The 18,119-nt window shown below is 40.3% G+C and overlaps 1 protein-coding gene across 1 annotated transcript in view; it reads right to left on the reverse strand.

Annotated features, from left to right (window-relative positions):
• Positions 1-18,119, reverse strand: part of ptgfrnb (prostaglandin F2 receptor inhibitor b) — a 58,652-nt gene that overhangs the window by 20,080 nt on the left and 20,453 nt on the right. Inside the window, exons 5-10 of the mRNA XM_058622424.1 lie at positions 14,465-14,881; positions 3,290-3,436; positions 3,037-3,197; positions 2,649-2,769; positions 1,855-2,074; positions 1,562-1,753 (exon numbers count right to left, since the gene is read on the reverse strand). Of these exons, the coding sequence (XP_058478407.1) occupies positions 1,562-1,753; positions 1,855-2,074; positions 2,649-2,769; positions 3,037-3,197; positions 3,290-3,436; positions 14,465-14,881 (1,258 nt within the window). The remainder of the gene's footprint in view (positions 1-1,561; positions 1,754-1,854; positions 2,075-2,648; positions 2,770-3,036; positions 3,198-3,289; positions 3,437-14,464; positions 14,882-18,119) is intronic.

Consider the following 18,119-nt stretch of genomic DNA (forward strand, 5'->3'; position numbering starts at 1 on the left):
AACTTTGTGGACAAAATAGTATTAGGATTATTATTCCTCCATTTTCTTCCAATGATCCCTTTCTTCTTCACTCTACGTCTCTTTCTCATCCAGGGACAACAGATGTATAATAGTCTTTTGGATAATTCTGACATATTTACATTGATGTGTTCATCAAAATGCATTGTCCCTTTTAAATTTCACATTGTTACCATATCTCTACCTCCTTCTTGCCTAATATCCTTGTCAACCATTTCTTTTAATGCCCCCATTGATTGGTCCACTTCACCACCTCTGACGCTGCTTTCTCGCCATCCATCGTTTATCATCCTGTCTCACTCTTTCCAGTCAGATCAAACACAGTAAAGTAGGCCAAGGGTTGTGGTGGGCGTTTAGGGGCTTAAAGGTGTGTGTGAATGTGCATCTTTATTTTTTGCTCATTAGGGAATTTATGCTGGTTATCATTGACTGTGTGTGGGTGGACCATGTGAGTGTACACAGGGGCTAAAGAGTTCTATTAATAAACACTAATAGATTTCCAGGGTTTTTAATTCAGTTGGTTCAGATTGTTATGAAACTGAATAAGTGATTTGACTCCCTAAAAGGGCTATGAATTAATAATGAAGAAAGTTTCCAGGATATTTCTTTTAATAAGAACAGTATCTTTAGAAAAAAAACCCACTTCTTTAGGATGAAGTAGCAAGAAATCCACAGGATTGGGTAAACAGAGAAGCACAGTGGAAATATGTAGCTTCTAACAGATGGTCCTTTCAGCGATACTGCCATTGTAAATTCACATGTGGAAGTTTATTTTGAAAGTTAAACTCAGAGTTCCTTTAGCATACAAACACTGGAGGCATGTGTTAGCAGTTAGGTTTCAGGTCAGGTTTCCACATCATTACGTAGTAGGTATTAGAAATAAGTGTTTTTTTCTGCATAGCTTGGGATTCACAACACTTTCAAATCCTTCCACATTCATAGAAGCTAACTTCTTACAGAGTCAGCGACTGCAGGATGAGACAAACATTTCTCAAAATGTGTTTATGAATAAAATGGGGGATACATCTTTAAATAAAGAGACTGACGGTATTGTTGTTTTTGGCTAAGTCAATTAACAAAATATCAAATTTGTCTGACCATCTCTGATTGCTATTTCTGTTCAAATTATTTCAGATGTGTAGCTGACTAAGTACTGGTGCATTAGATTTGTAGTCAGACCTCAGAAGTACCCCGATTTAGGATTCCGAGGTGACCCATACAAACACCGCTTCTGTCGTATTTGTTTCCCAATAAATCAGTCATCCTGTACATAGTACTGTTTCATTGTAGACATTGTTATCAACTGGTATTGCCAACTTTGGCTAGTCCGGAATGTATGCGTGTCCCCATGTTTTTGTCCAACTTCTCAACTGTAACACGGAAAACTTGGAGGTGGAGGTCACCGATTGAAATGGAAATGAAACAGCATATTATGTTAAGTTCTTTTCTCTACGATCAACATATTTGTAGAGTTCATGCTTATTTAAACCGTCTTGATTAAAAAGCAAAAGAAACGATGATTAGTGAAAAGACGCTCACTGACTCACCATTTTCCTGAAAGTCAATTCGGACTTTGTTGGATTCGGCACTTGTAGCTCTGGTCCAAGTTTGTCCTGGCTGCTGTTTTGTCCATGCAGTGATGTCACACCAGTAGAAACCTCTGTCGGACAGCTGGACACCCGCCAGGCGGAACCGAAACTCTGCCGGACCGGACTTTACCAGAACCAAACTGTCTCTGAGCAGAGAGAGAAGATTATACATTTAGTAGTTAAAATACAGAAACTGCGCAATGTTAAGTCACTACATGCTAATGTATTTAGATTTTTGGGTCTGTACCTCCTGTTGGGGTCCGTAGCTCCACCATGCTGCAGGACATTGTCCGGGCTGAGAGTCATGATGGTTCTCACGTTGCTCTCCAGGCTCTCCTGTGATTGGATGAGCACCGAGTAGCCTGCCTCGCCAAGGTTCTCAGGGCTCACGATGCAGCTCATCTCAAAGGTGGCCCCGCCCACAGAGGCTTCGCGGATACGTTTGGCCATGACATTTAGAGTTGGACCTGAAAGCAGTACACTGATGAGTCCATGAAATGACTTTAAGAATGAGATCATTCAAAAACACCATAGTGTCAGGGGGGATCCCCATATGAAGTGATGAACAATTACACCATGACATTAGACATCTGATTCAATGCAGGCTCACAAACACACACACACAGAGCATATGAGTTACAAAATGGCCCAATTAACTAAAGAAAGGGCACAGAGTTCAGGATGTGGGACTGAAATAGAGAGAAGTTTGTTGTGAATGGAACAGAGGACAAACGGTCTGTTGTTATGTTGAAGTATTTCTCCTGTGAAGTCTGGAAATGATCTCCACACATTAGATCTCATTCATAAACCTCAGCAGTGGGGTTACTCTGGCTGGTTAAGAGTTTTCTAAATCATAAATGTGATTTAATGGATTTTCGTTTCCCCCCAAATGTGAATCATTAAATCCCAGAAGACAACTTTGAGTATCAGGATAAATGTTCCATGCTGAGATGAGAGGAAATTTTGAAACAAAACTAAATGTTTATTTCCCTAGAAAAAAAGAAAAGTCCTGTGAAATGCAGAAAACCAAAGCCGCCTTACGTTTAGTATCCCATCGCACAGTCACTGCAGAGCTCTTGTACTCAGTGGTCTTCACCAGGTCACCGTGGCTGCTGGCGCTCCATGCAGACACAGTACAAGAATACTGGCCCATATCGATCTCCTACCAACAAAAAAGAAAATGAGAGATCAACTCAAAAACATCAGTTGCAGCGGTGTGGGAAATCCAAACCACAAAACCAAAACCAGAGCTTAGATACATATATAATATATTCTGTGTCAAAGACTCAAAGACATCCTGTCCTGAAAAGACCAAACCGAAATACCTTGAGGGCCTCTTATTTCTGTGCATACTCTGGTAATATCTGGGAATAGGTGAACCACAAATGTTTCATTATGCCATTACTTTAGCGGTTTTTGTTTTTTCTACCTGTGTGCGGAGAATACGCAGTTTGAACGTGTTGGGCTGGACTCTTGTCAGAGACAACGCGCCACTCTTCAGACGGTCAGAGTACGTCGACCCTGGCAACAAGTTGCCATTTCCGTCCAGAGAGCCAATGTGATGCGAGGTCTGAGGACCACCTCCTGCACCTGCCGGTGATTGGACAGACATAAAATAACAAATCAGCCAACGAAACGTTACACAGCAAATCCCAGTCTTTAAATGTTTCTGTGGAAAGTACCAGGAAGTGTTGTGTACTCCCATGTGACACCAAGGCGACCTCCCAGGGGTAGATGGGCAATGCTGCTCACCAGGCAAGCCAGCTCTGTGGGTTCAGCTGTCATGAGTGGGTTGAGGGTGGGTTCAAGGGTCAGCGTAAAGTTTGGCTCTAAGGAGAAAAATTGAAAAAAAATTCAAATATTTTTGTTTAGGTACAAAGGCAAAAAACACACAAATAAGGGTAAAATAAACCCAGTACTGTATTGTACCGTTTTATCACTTTGCTCTCTTGGTACTTAATATTGCACCATTAAAAGCTTTACACCAATAAATCAATGCAAAATCTGAAACAACCTTCTGTCTTCTTAGCACTTCTTCTCACCTCATACTGCTTTGCATCATACATGACCAGAGACACCATGGAACATCTGTGCAACAACAAATCTGTGTTTGAAAGCCCTAAAGCCATACTTCAATATGCAGTTTACATACAAGCAGCTATGTTAGAGCTTCCTTGTGGTAAAAAAATGTGGTTTTGACTTGACCCCACAAGAACAACAGGCCAATCCTCATCATACTAACTTCCTATCACAGAGTCGGCTCAAATTACACAGTCTGCTACAGGTTTAAACCTAAAGACCTGTCATCTAATACTACAGTTATGAAATTACTAATGGCATAAAATCAATTTCCTGTGCTGCCACTTAAGAAAAGATTACCCTTTTTTTCATCAGTCATTGCCAGGTTTCTTCCTTGGAAAGCAAAAAAGTCTGGACCAGCAAGTCTCCAGATTTGTTGCTAGTCACTTTTTTTGAGAAAGAAAAAAAAGTTGCTAAATATAACAACAAAGTCACAAATGTTTGCAACATTGGAAAATAGACACCATGGAACATATGTGAATCAACAAATCAAATAGTTTGAAAGCCCTAAATCCATACTTCAACATACAGTTTACCTAGCTTTGTTAGACCTTCCATGTGAAAAAAAGGGACTGTGACCCCACATGAACAACAGGCCGATCCTCATCACACTAACTTACAATGTCTATCACAGAGTCAGCTCTGAAGGAAGAGCAGCCAGTCATCTAATCCTACAGACATGAGTTTCAGGGAGAGATGTGTGTTCTTAAGACAACAACTGAAACCAACTAATGGCATAAAATCAATTTCCTGTGCTGCCTCCAAAGAAAAGATTTTCCCTTAATTTCATCAGTCATTGCCAGGTTGTCACTTCACTACAGAAATGTACCAGACAAATAAAATCAAACAAAGCCAGACAGCAAACGACCGGATATAATGCTGTTAATCATGTAGGAGGAGAACTGGATCAGTGTTAACAGTGTTTGTTAGAGTGTGTGACACAGAGAGGGAGGGAGGGAGGGATGGAGGGTGAGAGAGAGAGAGAGAGAGAGAGAGAGAGATCACAGATATAAAAGTGGTCATCTTTCTGTTTGTTTCCTGGTCATTGATGTGTAAAGGTGCAATCTGCTCTGACTGAGAACTTGCTTCACCACCTACCACACACACACACACACACACACACACACACACACACACACACACACACACACACACACACACACACACACACACACACACACACACACACACACACACACACACACACACACACACACACACACACACACACACACACACACACACACACACACACACACACACACACACACACACACACACACACATTGTGCAGCCATCCTTTTAAGGACTCCCATTCTTTTACACAGACTACACAAACTGTTATCCATAATCTTAACCATAACCAGTTTATACCTAAGCCTAACCTTAACTTAACCACAATTAAAATCATAGCACAAAACTTGTGCTATGGACCAGGTTTTGGTCTCCATGAGGACTACTGATCCTACAAGGTCAGTGTTAATGCCAGAAAATGTCCTACAGGAGGTAACAAATAACTCAGACACAGACACACACACACACACACACACAGCAACACTAAGACATACGCAGAAGGAACTATAAATTCAAGTGCAAATATAAATGTGAGTGTGTGTGTTTGGTAAAGGAGGGAGGTTTTCATGATGTCAGCTGGACGTGGCTGACACACACGCACAGTGACTCATACCACAGTCACCATCTGCTGTGAAACGCACACTTTGATCAATGGGAACGTGCTGTTTAACCACGTGCTTCTCTCCAAGTGCCATATTTAGTAGAGCTGTCGATTCTCTAACAGGAGCCGATTCTGTCATCATCATTGTACAGTAAATGTCTGATACAGCTGACAAACACTGAGACAATAAGAGATACAATTTCAAGGACACATAATAGACATTTGATGAACTTGTTGGGTTTTTTTAACGAATGATTTATTTATAGGATATTTCATGTGGTCTTATTTTGAAGAAAGAGAAGTAAAATACATAAACAGCCATGCATTCAGATTTAACATTTTTTGTATTTCATAGAAACAGAAAATGTTTTAAGCAGGAAATTAAGATTAACATTTTTTTTTTTTCAATGAAACCACATTGTTTGGAATGAAAATTCCACACTCCACCCTGCCAGCAACTAAATTTTCTCAGATCGGATGTGCTTCACAATTTGAAAAGGGAGCGTGTTCAGTGTTCCCAAGGACACACTGGTATGTAGACTACAGTAGTGGAGCTGGAAATCATCTGAATTAGTCTTTAAGATCAATATTAACATTATATACTTCAGTAATTGTTAATTTACTGAAGTCATTGCAGTACTATCCTCAGATATTACTTATATACTCCTATGTAAGACATTCTGCCACACAAACAAGCTGCTCATGCATCCAATGAGGCCCAAGCCTTATTTAACTCTGCTTAAATTGTTGCTGCTTGTATCGAGTTTGTGTTGTCTTTGTTGTCGTCAGCCGTTACTGTCAACAAAGACGGTGTGCAATGTAAGACAGAAATACGCAAGCACCTGCAGTTCCTGAACACATGGGTTTTAAGAGTCAGTGATGCAGCCCACCTACTGTCAAATCCCCACACACAAGTCGAACTCTTTTTTTTTTTCATTTCAAAGCATAGTTTGTGTGAAAAAAAAGAAAACAAAGAAGCTTTAAAAGATGGAAAATGATCCGTAAGTGTGAAGAAAATGGGTCAATGTCAACAACATAACAGACCGCTTTCATCTGCGTTGCACTACATATCTTCATTTTAAAGAGCTCCTCCGAGTCACAAGCTCTGCATTTGCAGTGAATCTGGTGGTTTGTGTAAATGCTTCAGAAGAAATCACAAATTATTAAATTAGAATATAAAAACACAAGTAGTAATTATTTACAAGGAGTGATCTACTGGTTAGTTAATCGTTTGGTTGATAAAATGTCATGGTTTGCCCACTTAAGAGAAGATTAGGATTTAGGATTTTTTGTTCATTTTGCAGCTTCTCCATTTCCACTTTCTCCAACGATATTATTTAAATACTATAGTTAATCATCAAATTGTAGTCAGCTTGTTGCAGTAGCTTGAAGGCTGAATTACCCTGATCAAGTTTACAGTACCCAAGCAATTTCCACATGTATTTTTTACTATTTTTTACTACTATTTTACATTTACCAACAGAAATTTGTATCCTATGTTCCTCAAATGTGAGATGTTTATGGTACCTTTTATTGAGCACAATATTACAGTGATCGTTGGAGGCTAGCCCGGATTGAGAGGCACAAATTCTTTGTATTTTTAACCAAACAACACACCACATTAGGAATGTAGATACAATCATGTGCGCCTTGCAGCCTCAGACACGGGTGGCCACTGGGATGTAATTTCCATTGAAGCGAGTTTATTCAAGCACCAAAACCTTTCACAAAGCAATTCACAAATGATGTTTCCACCCTCTCTCTGCTACCAATCATTCCTTTACTTTTTGCAACGGAGTCACAACAACAACAACACATATTTAGAAGAATAAACTTGTCTTCTCTCACATACCGTCAAACCTACTGCTGTCTCAAACTGTTAAGACAGATAAAATCAACACTGAAGCTAAAAACAGGTATTGTACTATCTGAACATACAGAAACAACATTGAAAAACGTGTATCAACGTGTATTTATGAATAACACCGTAAATTAAAAATAAACTAAATGCATTGTGGAGTCCTCTATTTTCCAATGGAAGCAGAAGTTTGTAACCCACTGACTCCACTACACCTTCTCAAATTGTCAGGTTTTGGTGACTACACAGATGAATATACAGACCAATCTGGGCCCAGAATTCTCTACAGTACACTGGGCGGATCGAAACAAAAATGTCTCTGTCTCAGGCTATTCCTTGGCAACTGTGGCAATGGCGGCACAATGAACCACCTGAACCACCACTTTAATATGGCTCCTGAAAGTATGTCAATAGTAAGGTTATATGCTTTATGTATATATATATATATATATATATATATATATTTATAGCCATAAATATTATGTTTAAATCAAATTACTATGGACTATATTACAACCACAAAGACCCATGCACACAAAGGAGTACAGAGGCAAAACATCCAAATTATGTGAAGTCTGCTTCATTTGGACTAGCAAAACTGCTATTCAAATATTCATTATTTGATGACTATTTTTAATATTCTAAACTCTGGCACTAGAGCTAGTGAAATTAATGCAGATTTCACTGTGTGTTGAGTAGCTAAGAAGATGCATTCAAAAACCCTCGTAAATGTTATGACTTCTGAGGGATCTACAGCGTGTTGAACCTAGCTCCTCTAGGAGCCTTAAAGATGCATTAAAAAAAACTTGTAAAATTAATCACTTCTGTATGGAGCCCCCCTCGGGTCAGGCTGGGAAATGTTTTAGTTATAATTTTTGCATTCCTCACGATACTTTTGCATTCCCTAGTAATAACTTTTGTGTTTCCCCTCCCTGTGTCTCAGGCAGCCCTGCCCAGCCGTGCATGGCACTTGCTCCCCGCTCTGCATGCCTGAGTCAACCTTTTCTCCCTCTCACACAGTCCAGCTACAGATAAACGGCTACAACATATGGAGCCCAAGCTTTGTATTACGAGGGAACTTTGCTCTATATATTTGTAGCTCTATTTATTGGCGCCATGGAGTTCTGGCGGGAGTATGAGTCCTGGCCTGGGGCAGGGGGGCACAGAGCATCAGGGATCACGAGGCGACATAAAAGTTATTGTGAGGGAATGCAAAAAGTGCTTTAAGGGAATGCAAAAGTTCGGTCTAAAATATTTCCCCCCATGACCCTTCACGGGCTCCATATTTCTGCGAACACACATGCAATCCACTAACTAAAGCCATGTTTCCATCAAATGGAACGGTCCAGTTCAGTTCAGTACAGTACCTTTCCATTAGGAAATGTACCAAAACAACCAGCATTTTTGGCACACTTCCTTTGGGGTACCAGAGTAAAATGGCAAAGTAAGATCAGGGTGAAGCTAGGTCGTCTCCATCCACGACAGTCAGCTGATTTGGTTGACAGAAAAATGTACCTCCTAAGTTTCTTAAATGTCCACACTCATAAAAAATATTGATGTCTTGTTGAGACAAACAGCCACAAACTGACCAGGTAAAAAAAAAAAAGCTACTGGATGTCCTGCATAGTTGTGTGTAGCACCGGTACAATGTCAAGCTCCATGACTCGCTGATGTGGGTACAGCCCAAAAGCTGCCAACCAAGTAAATGTACAGTTTTCAGTGAAAACATAAGCCTCACCCAGGGCTTTACCATTCTAAACCATACCGACTGTACCAAACCGAACCGTACATGGAAACGGAGCAAAAATGCTTGCTGCTGTTGCCACCTTGTGATAACCACAGCAACACAAATTATGTTGTCCCTGGAGTAGAAAGATTAGCTTTTATCAATGCAATCATTAATGATTTTTTTTTTTATAATCAAGCAAATAATCAAATACTAGTCCCTATTCCTAATTAGAACCAAGTTTTGGTCTCCAAAATACAAGAACACACACACAAACCAGCATTTGTGTTTCTATGGGAGTTCAGAGGGTGTGACCAGGAACGTGTTTGGCAAGTGTTTTCCGCTTCGTCATTTGCAGGTGAACTGTGGTAACATTACGCATCTAACAGGAAGAAGAGAGTGACCGTGGCACTGAGACAGGCAGGAGTCTGCTGCTGTATTCTGCCAAAACAACCAATGGCATGTGTGACACTCTGGTTTCACAGGAGGGTGTGTGTGTGTGTGTGTGTGTGTGTGCGTTCGAGTGTGCAGAGTGTGTCAGATATGAATAAGCCACTCGAGCCGTTCCCTCTTCCTGTCAACACTCCGAGGGGAGGAATGAAGAGAGGAACGAGCTGACACACACTGAACAGATGCCCATTCAACATCACACATTACAGCTAAAACAACATGTAATCAGATTACCTCCTGAGCAGGCATATTACAGTCATCGGTTACGACAAATGTCAGGCTTTGTATTACCAAGAGACGGCAATCAATTTCTTCTTATGTAATATCAAAAAAATGGATATTTCAACATTTAAGGTGTGAGTGTGATATTCTAATGTGAAATCACTTTGGTTTTCAGATAAGTGTAGAATATACAGTATGTGTAGTATGAGCTTGATGTTTACAGTGTAAACAAGGAATGCACATGAAATATTGCACTTGTGAAATTATAATGGTTATATTGCACATAGGTTGACTTAAATGTTACCTGTTACATGTCATCTGCTCCACTGAGAGCAGGAGACCTGTGCTGTATAATGTTAAAGGTTAATAAATTAGGAGACAAGACAAGCTTTTCACAGCATGTGGTATGATATGTATGAAATATATATAAATATGAATTTCATTCAAAAGGTTCATCCTGAAAGAAGGGGCACAACTCCACAATTTTGGGGCTTAAGTATATTAAAGCAGAACTTTGCAAGTCTATTCCTCTACATTCGGAGGACATATTTTTCTAACCATCACTGTTAACATTCATCCATCCATTGCTACTATCTTGCTGTTGTAAAAACTCTCTGCCGACGCTCCCACATCCTTTCCCTTTTACTGGCAATGTGCATTTGTTTTTAACAGAGCCGGTGAACACAAGCCATGTGAACCTTTGCATCGTTCATGAGTAAAAAAAAGACATAAATGCTTTAAAGTCTTTCAAACTTAGGAGGTGAGAGGGAAACCACAAACTGAATCAAAAAAGAGGCCAATGATCAAGTGTCTGCATAAAGAAAGGAATGACTCTCAAAGAAATCTACAAAGACGTGATGAAGACTAGGGATGGCACGATACCACTTATTCATGTCCGATACCAATATCACCAACCCGAGTATCTACCGATACTGATATCAATCTGATAGAGTTATTTTCGACCTTTTAAATTATGTTGCTGTCAACAAAACATTTAAAGCTATTTCAAAGACATCATTCTCCAACTGTGTAACAAATATTCTATTCTATGATTTTTGTATTATATCAGATTTTACGGATCTGGTAATTTTGAGTATCGTACTGGCTCATCCCTAGTGAAGACTCGCCTTCAAACAGGTCTGAAGCCTGTAAAGTTTTGTCACTGCAACAGGAGAAGATGGGCCTTCCTCCCTGAAGTGTCTCTGTCACTCACAGCAGAAGGTATTGTTACTGTTTTTACTCATAAATGCAGAGAAATGATCAGAAAACTACCTCTAATGTCTTTGACTCACTGCTCTGCTCATTCTGTGCACTCCCCATCGAGGAGAGTAGGGGGTAGCAACACTAGCAGAGCTGATCCATCTCCATGCAGTATGATGACCGTGACAAACTCATTTACTGTATATCCTTTATATCCTTAAAATTAACTTATTCCAGTTCCGTCTGGCCCTCTCGGCTCAGCTGGGGGACTCAGTCCCTCCAGGGCGTCTGCACTGAGGTCGCAGAGTCTGCTTTCAGTCATGCTAGAGCATGTCCAGCCATGTGAGGCTGTGACCTCACTCAGGGCCTGAACCACCTCCACTCACTCCTCTCTGCGTGGAGGAGCAGCTGAACTACACAGGGATCCACTCGAGTCCCTGAATTCCTCACTGTGTTGCAGCTTGAGGTCAGACAGCCCTCAAGCTGCAACACCGTTTGCCTGTTCATCTGTCACTTCAGTGGCTCGGCGCTCTGGTTCCCATCAATATGGTCACAGAGGTGAGAATGTCCTCAGCAGAAGACATGACTTAAAGATATAATATGCAACATTTCTATGCAATTTACATGAACCAAAAGGTTTTCAACTCTTTTTAAATCAACAGAAATCCATATTTCATATTGTTGTATCGTCTGTGGCGAGGAGGCATATACTGTATATGCTCGACATTTTCATTAATATTCTGATATGCCAGGAGAGATAAGACATTTGAGTCAGCATGAAACACAAGACGTCCTTTTCAGAGTGAAGTGGCTCCACTGACAATTCCAGCTGACACAACACAAGCATGTGCACATGCACAGAGGAAGTGTGCAGCCAATGGTGAGTGGGATGTGTGTATCTTTGTGAGGAGCAAAAAACTAATAAACTGCTGGGAGTGAGGACATTTTGGGAAAGTGGGGACATTTTGTCTGGTCCTCAAATCTTTAAAGGGCATTTTGGGAGTTTCTTCCTGTTAGAAGGATTAGGTTAAGGGGTTAGGGTAAGGGGCAAGGGAATGTCTATGAATGCCCTCAGTAAGAATGCTGTGTGACGATGTGTGTGTGTGTGGTATGGGGGCTCCTAAACAAGTTCTCCAGCTTTTTGTGTTTCCTGGTAGGCTGGGCTTAAGCATAAACACCGTGGGAAGAGGGGGGAGGGGGGTAACCTCAAGGACGTGCTATTGACACAAACACACACACACACACCATCATAAAAGACTGAAGCTAATATTCATGAGTAAGGTTGAAATATGAGTTAGATTCAATTAAAAATGTTGCTCTCCTGGTGTGTGCAAATGTGTGTGCTTGTCAGCAGACGCTGCATGAAGGAATGTGTCCCCTCAGGGGTATAAGTGTAGAAGGTTCCACCAGTGAGAACAGCCACATACCCCCACAAGTATGTGGGGCACACACACACACAAAAGACAGTGTTTGAAGCATGAATTTATGAATCTATGAATGTGTTTGCAGTCATTACTCTCAAGAGAAAGCTTTCATCGAACTGGGTTTCTCCCTTTCACACACACACACAAACACACACTAGTAAGCAAATAAGTTATGCACTTCATCACTCCTGTAAACGTGCATAGCCATGCAGGAGATTGTCAAAATGTTCTCGACCACCTCAAGTCTTTGACAGGAAATGACAGGATGACACACACACACACACACACACACACGTTTGTCTACTGAGATCAGTTTGACTAGCATCTTTACATTAAATAATAGAAAACTGCAATGTCCGTCTGACGTTTCTCATGTTTCGTCAGAGAAGAACTTAATTTTCTTCTGAAACCACAAAGGTAACTGGTTAGCTCATGAGCTGCAGCTGCCACCAGTGCTAATTAAATAACTTTATATATTATAACGCACACTGTTTTATTTGTATATTGGCAGCTAAAGACCTGTAGGAGAACCCATCCATGCTATAAAACGTACTCAGCTTACTTGCACTTGTATGTTACTGTTTGTACTTCTGAATAGCAGCTGTAATCTATACTGAACTGCCATTTCATTCCAATAACCAGTGGGACACTTTTATTGTGAAGGAGCTGTGGGGAAAAACAAGGAATTTGTCACCAAAATAAAAGCTAATTTAAAGTAAATATCCCATTTATTTAAAGAATTTTTGGAAGTAGATATAAAGCTGAAGGCCACAGAGGAAACAAATAGGAAGTGACAGGGAAGTCACCATATTAGTCCAACTGAAACTGTACTAAACCAAATTTCTCAACAAAGCTAGACAATGGATGTCGAGCTATTACTACACATGTAAGTTCAGTCGAGCGGTCTTGGAGCTCTATGGATATGCCACAGTTATATGATACATATTAGACGATAGAATAATAAACAAAGCCTTAGACAGACAATAAAATGGGTATTTGGATGTTGATGATTACTTGATATGCCTACTTTAAGGGCAAAAGACAGAAAAACGATATTGACGTCAGATGTGAAATCTCAGATTTATGTTTGTGTTTCAACAATGCATTAAAACAGAACTTTGCACATCTGGTAGCATTTTCACCTTTTTTCTCTATGGAGCTCCCCCTTACAGTTTTTATTGCACATGTGTCATACTGCTAGTGAATAGAGTTAGACTGTGATAATTGTTATTCGAATGATGATACTTATGTTTGAGTTGCAGTATTGACAGGACCTGTTAGACGGGAGCTTTATGTAAAACTGTTGCTGAACTGCAGGGATTAACGCAAAAAGTAGCAGACCTTCTGTTCTCTAATACAGCACAGTATACTCAACACTAGCATTTTAAAATAAAATGAAATCAAACACAATTTTGATCAGATTTTATATTATCACTTTGTTCTTGTAATTCCGCTGTTTTCAATATTTTCAATAAAACTGATGCGAGGCGTGACATCCAAAGAATCCACCTGTTAATTACACAAGTGTTGCGGGCCAAGCCAGGTCCTTTAAGACAGGGTGTGGCCTTGTGGGTACTGTGTGTGTGTGTTGTAATATTGGAAATAGGGAAATGGCCCTTTAAGGCATTTGATACCTGCTTACAACAGTAGATGTCAATTGTAAGGTTGGAGTATAGTTTATGCTTAATAAACGGACGAGCATTGTGGAACCCCAGTACGCGTGTGGCTGAGTCTTTGATTTAAGCAGCGAGAAGATGGGAAGAAGATGGAGGAGAGACAGACAGACAGACAGACAGACAGACAGACAGACAGACCACCCACCATGTCTGCAATTGATTGCTGTGTCAACTGTGCTTGACACCGCTGCTCTTTAGAGCATCACACACACATACGCACATACATACAGCATACACACACAGGAGCAGCATATCCAGTGGTAGCAGAGAGCAGGACAGGCATGACTAATCTATCATCCCGACAACAGGAGTCGACAGGCTGACTAGAGTATTAAAAAACTTCCCCTCAAGACTCCAAATTCATCCGATTCACCGTAGCACTCTTACACATTCACACAGCTCAACAGAGTCACATAGAGAAACAATACTTACTTAACTTTTTTGTCATTTATATCATTATTCATTTGCTTATATGACTTCATGTGGAATTTCAGCCATTCCCAAACTTGAAAACATTTTTAAACTCAAAATTTTTGGTTTTACTCACTGATCTGAGACACTTTCACTGTCACAGCGCTGGACTTCTTCTCAGCTGCCATGTGCCACCTCCCACCTCCTCCCGCGCTCTTTCCTCCTTTGTCAATGAAGGCTCGGACTCGGCAGGTGTATTCTCCTCCGTCCTCCTCACCGACCCCCCTCACAGACAGCCTGTACTCCCCGGCTCCTGTTCTCTCCAGGCTCGCGTCACCTCGCTTTCCTTGCACCGTGCTTGAGGACGCGTTTGAGATCACAACCCCGCTGCGCTCCATGGTGACGATGTCACGGTCGCCGGCCAGCCAGGTCACTTCCAGGGCGAGGGCCTGCAGGTTGCTGGCACCGACGGAGCAGAGGAGGGTCAGTGTGTCGCCGGGGGAGAGGAGCGGAGACGGAGACGAGGACGTAGTTTTCACACTGAGGGACTGACCTTGAGAGGACAGAGACAGTGTCAGACCCTTCATCATTCTGTGTTCAGGCAATACATATAGATTGTTTTTGTTTACTCATAAAAATGCAGACATGGATTCAACATATGTTAATAGACAGATCAATCAGAAAATCCAACACATCTAAAGATAAAGTAATTGAGGAAATAATTGACAAATTAAGTCATAACTAAAACATGTGCATTTAAGATTGCGATTGCTGCGTTCCATTTAAATTGGAAGTTGGAACTGGGCATGACTATACTATTACAAAAAGAGAAAACCATGATGCTGGGCTAACCATTGTTAGCAACACTGGTCGATGACAACCTCTATGCAGTATTTAGCGCATGTCTACTAGGGGTGTCACAATTCTCCAAATCCTTGGCTTGATTTTGGATTCGATTCTCAACCGTTTTTTTTCTCTCATTTAGATTTTTTTGTCTACATCATATCATGAGTGATATAATGTCCATCATTTGTCTGCAATGCACCACATTAAGGCCTGATAGTAAAATTAAAATAATAATGAATGTAACAATAACTAGCCAATTGGAAACTAACCATAAATGAATATAAGTCATAGAGAGTCATGTAGCTCTAACTAAATTTGCACTGCTCAGACCTTACTTTTTCCTTGAGATTATCATAAATGTAAGGCAGTAAAATGTGACCATTTCATAGTGTGGTTCCAGTATGCTAATGAAATGCTTAAATCAAATATCTGATGCTACAAACACGCTGATAGTGCTATCACTTTAGCGTGAGGTATTTTAATAAAGGCAGTATATTGACTAGAGTAGACTAATCTACACCCGTGCTCAATCACACCGGTCTAAACTTAAGATTGGCTTAAAAAAAAAGTGTATTATAAGTTTTGAACACAATGTAACATGTCCAGGATGTGACCCTGTCTTTCGCACTTTTGCCATAGTTACATTGAAGCATTCAACAAGTGTATTTTCTTCATGTAATTATGACATTTAATAATATTTGAGATGTGTGAAAGACAAACATTTTTGACTAAACGTCCAAAAATGGTATGTGAATGTCTAAATGACAAAGCTAATGAGGACATTTGAAAGAAGACTACATTTGAGTAAATATTCATTCAGTAAGTAACATTCAGAGGAACGGATTTGTTCAGCAGTGATGCTAAAGATGTTTCACACGCACTCAAAGTAAAGAAGCCCAGCAAATGAAAAGTGGCCATTAGTCTTTTCTGTATATCTTCAAACAGAGTTGAATCAGGGCTTTGGATCTGGTCTCCACTAACAACGCAGAATGCAGTATGTGGGGAAGAGTCTCTGTATGGTGTCTGAGAAAGGACAAAAGAGACAAAGCCCACTCTGTTTGACATTTCTCATCCTCTTTACTCAAGCCGGTGAGTCAATAAGAACAGCCTGGACACAATGGACCTGAGAGTGACACCTCTGTGTGTGTGTGTCTCATCTCTAGTTTCATTATAAACCACAAGGTGTTTTCAAACACTTAAGAGGATATGGTTACCCAGAAGATGTAAGATATGGTGACCACAGCAACCAGAATAAATGAAAGAGAGATGGTGGGTGTGGGTGTGTGTGTGTGTAGATATATATATACACACACATATATATATAGATATACATCTTCACAACTTTAAAAGGCTTTTGGAGGGGTGTTAGTGGTTAAGCATTCAGTTGGTATGACTAAGGATTGCATTGTGTTAATAAGTGTCCTGAGTAGGTATGCTGTGTGAGAATGTGTGTGTTCATGTCTTTTAGGCTGTGAGGACACAATTTTGATTCAAACCCATCTTTTTAAAGGGCATATGGCCTGGTACTCACAAATATAATGGGCTTTTCGAGGTTAAAGCACTGGTTTTATGGTTCTAGAGTTAGAATTAGGTTTAGGTTAGACGTTAGGGTCAGGCATTTATCTGTGATGGTTAAGGTCAGGGTAAGGGATAGGGGTGGAAATATTTAGATAACCTTTGATTACAATTCTGACAGCAACCATTACGATACTAAAGTGATTCTAAATTCAGATTCTAAAGTGACTATGTAATTACATCTTAATGCATTATTTGTTTATTTATTTATTTTTTTATTGTATTTTCTTCCATTACCATTTATTAATACAAAATGGAACAACATACGGAAAACCAAGGAAATAAATCAAAATCAAAATACTTTTTTCAGAGTTTCTGATGAGCTTCCTGTTTTCTCAGTTTTGAGATTCGTCATTACTTGCTAACTTTTTTGCTGTAATGGGCTAGGGAACATGGTATGTCTATTACTGTGTTTCCATCATGGTACAGTTCAGTTTGGTACAGTATGGTACAGTTTACAATGGTAAAGCCCTTTGTGAGGCTTGCGTTCCAACTGCGAACAGCACCTTCATGTGGTAGGCAGGGTGTGGGCCATGTCCAATGGCCATGTCAGCGAGATATGTAGCACGACAATGAACTCGACAGACAACAATGAAGGATATCCGGCAGCTTTTTTTCTGCTTGGTTTGTGGCTGTTTGTCTCAACAAGATGTGAAGCTTTGTATGAGAAAAGACTGCAGGCGGAAGAGATATTTGTTGCCCAATTAGCTGACTGTTGTGGGTGGAGCTGATCTACCCAACATTACCATACCATCTTACTCTGGTACCTCAAGGGAAGGGGGCCAAAAAATGGAATGTTAGATGCTGATTATTTTGGTACTTTTTTTTTGTGTACCGTACTGTGCGAAATGGAATTGTTCCACTTACACTGCTTATCAGTGTCCTCACTAAGATTGTTGCACAAGAATGTGTGTGTCTTCTCTAAAGACAAGATGAGACAGAAATACAGGCAGTGAGGGTCAAGAGCCTCCAAAGGGAGGCCAAGTGTAGAAAAAGACAGAGTTTCACAGGGAACATAAATAAAAGACAGGGAGACAAAAAGAGAGAGAGACCTCTCCCACATCCCTCTCTTCATTTTCCCATCCTTCATTTCCTTCCTGAAACCCAACACAGTAGCTCAGAAAACTGCAAACACATGCAGAGAAGTAGCCTCATTTATCAAGAAGCGGGAGAAAAGATTTGAAGATTATCTCTGGCTCCCTACAGGAAAATTATCTACACATTCAAATCTCTATTATAACTGCACACATACGGTGTAATTACTGCTGAGTATGAAGGGAAACTCCTCATGCAGGGCCATATTTAACAATGTCACACAGATTCAGGGCCGATAGTGCTTTAGCTCTGAACTTTCCAAAATAAAGGCTGTT

The sequence above is a fragment of the Solea solea genome, chromosome 2, assembly GCF_958295425.1.
Source record: "Solea solea chromosome 2, fSolSol10.1, whole genome shotgun sequence".
Classification (NCBI taxonomy): Eukaryota; Metazoa; Chordata; class Actinopteri; order Pleuronectiformes; family Soleidae; genus Solea; species Solea solea.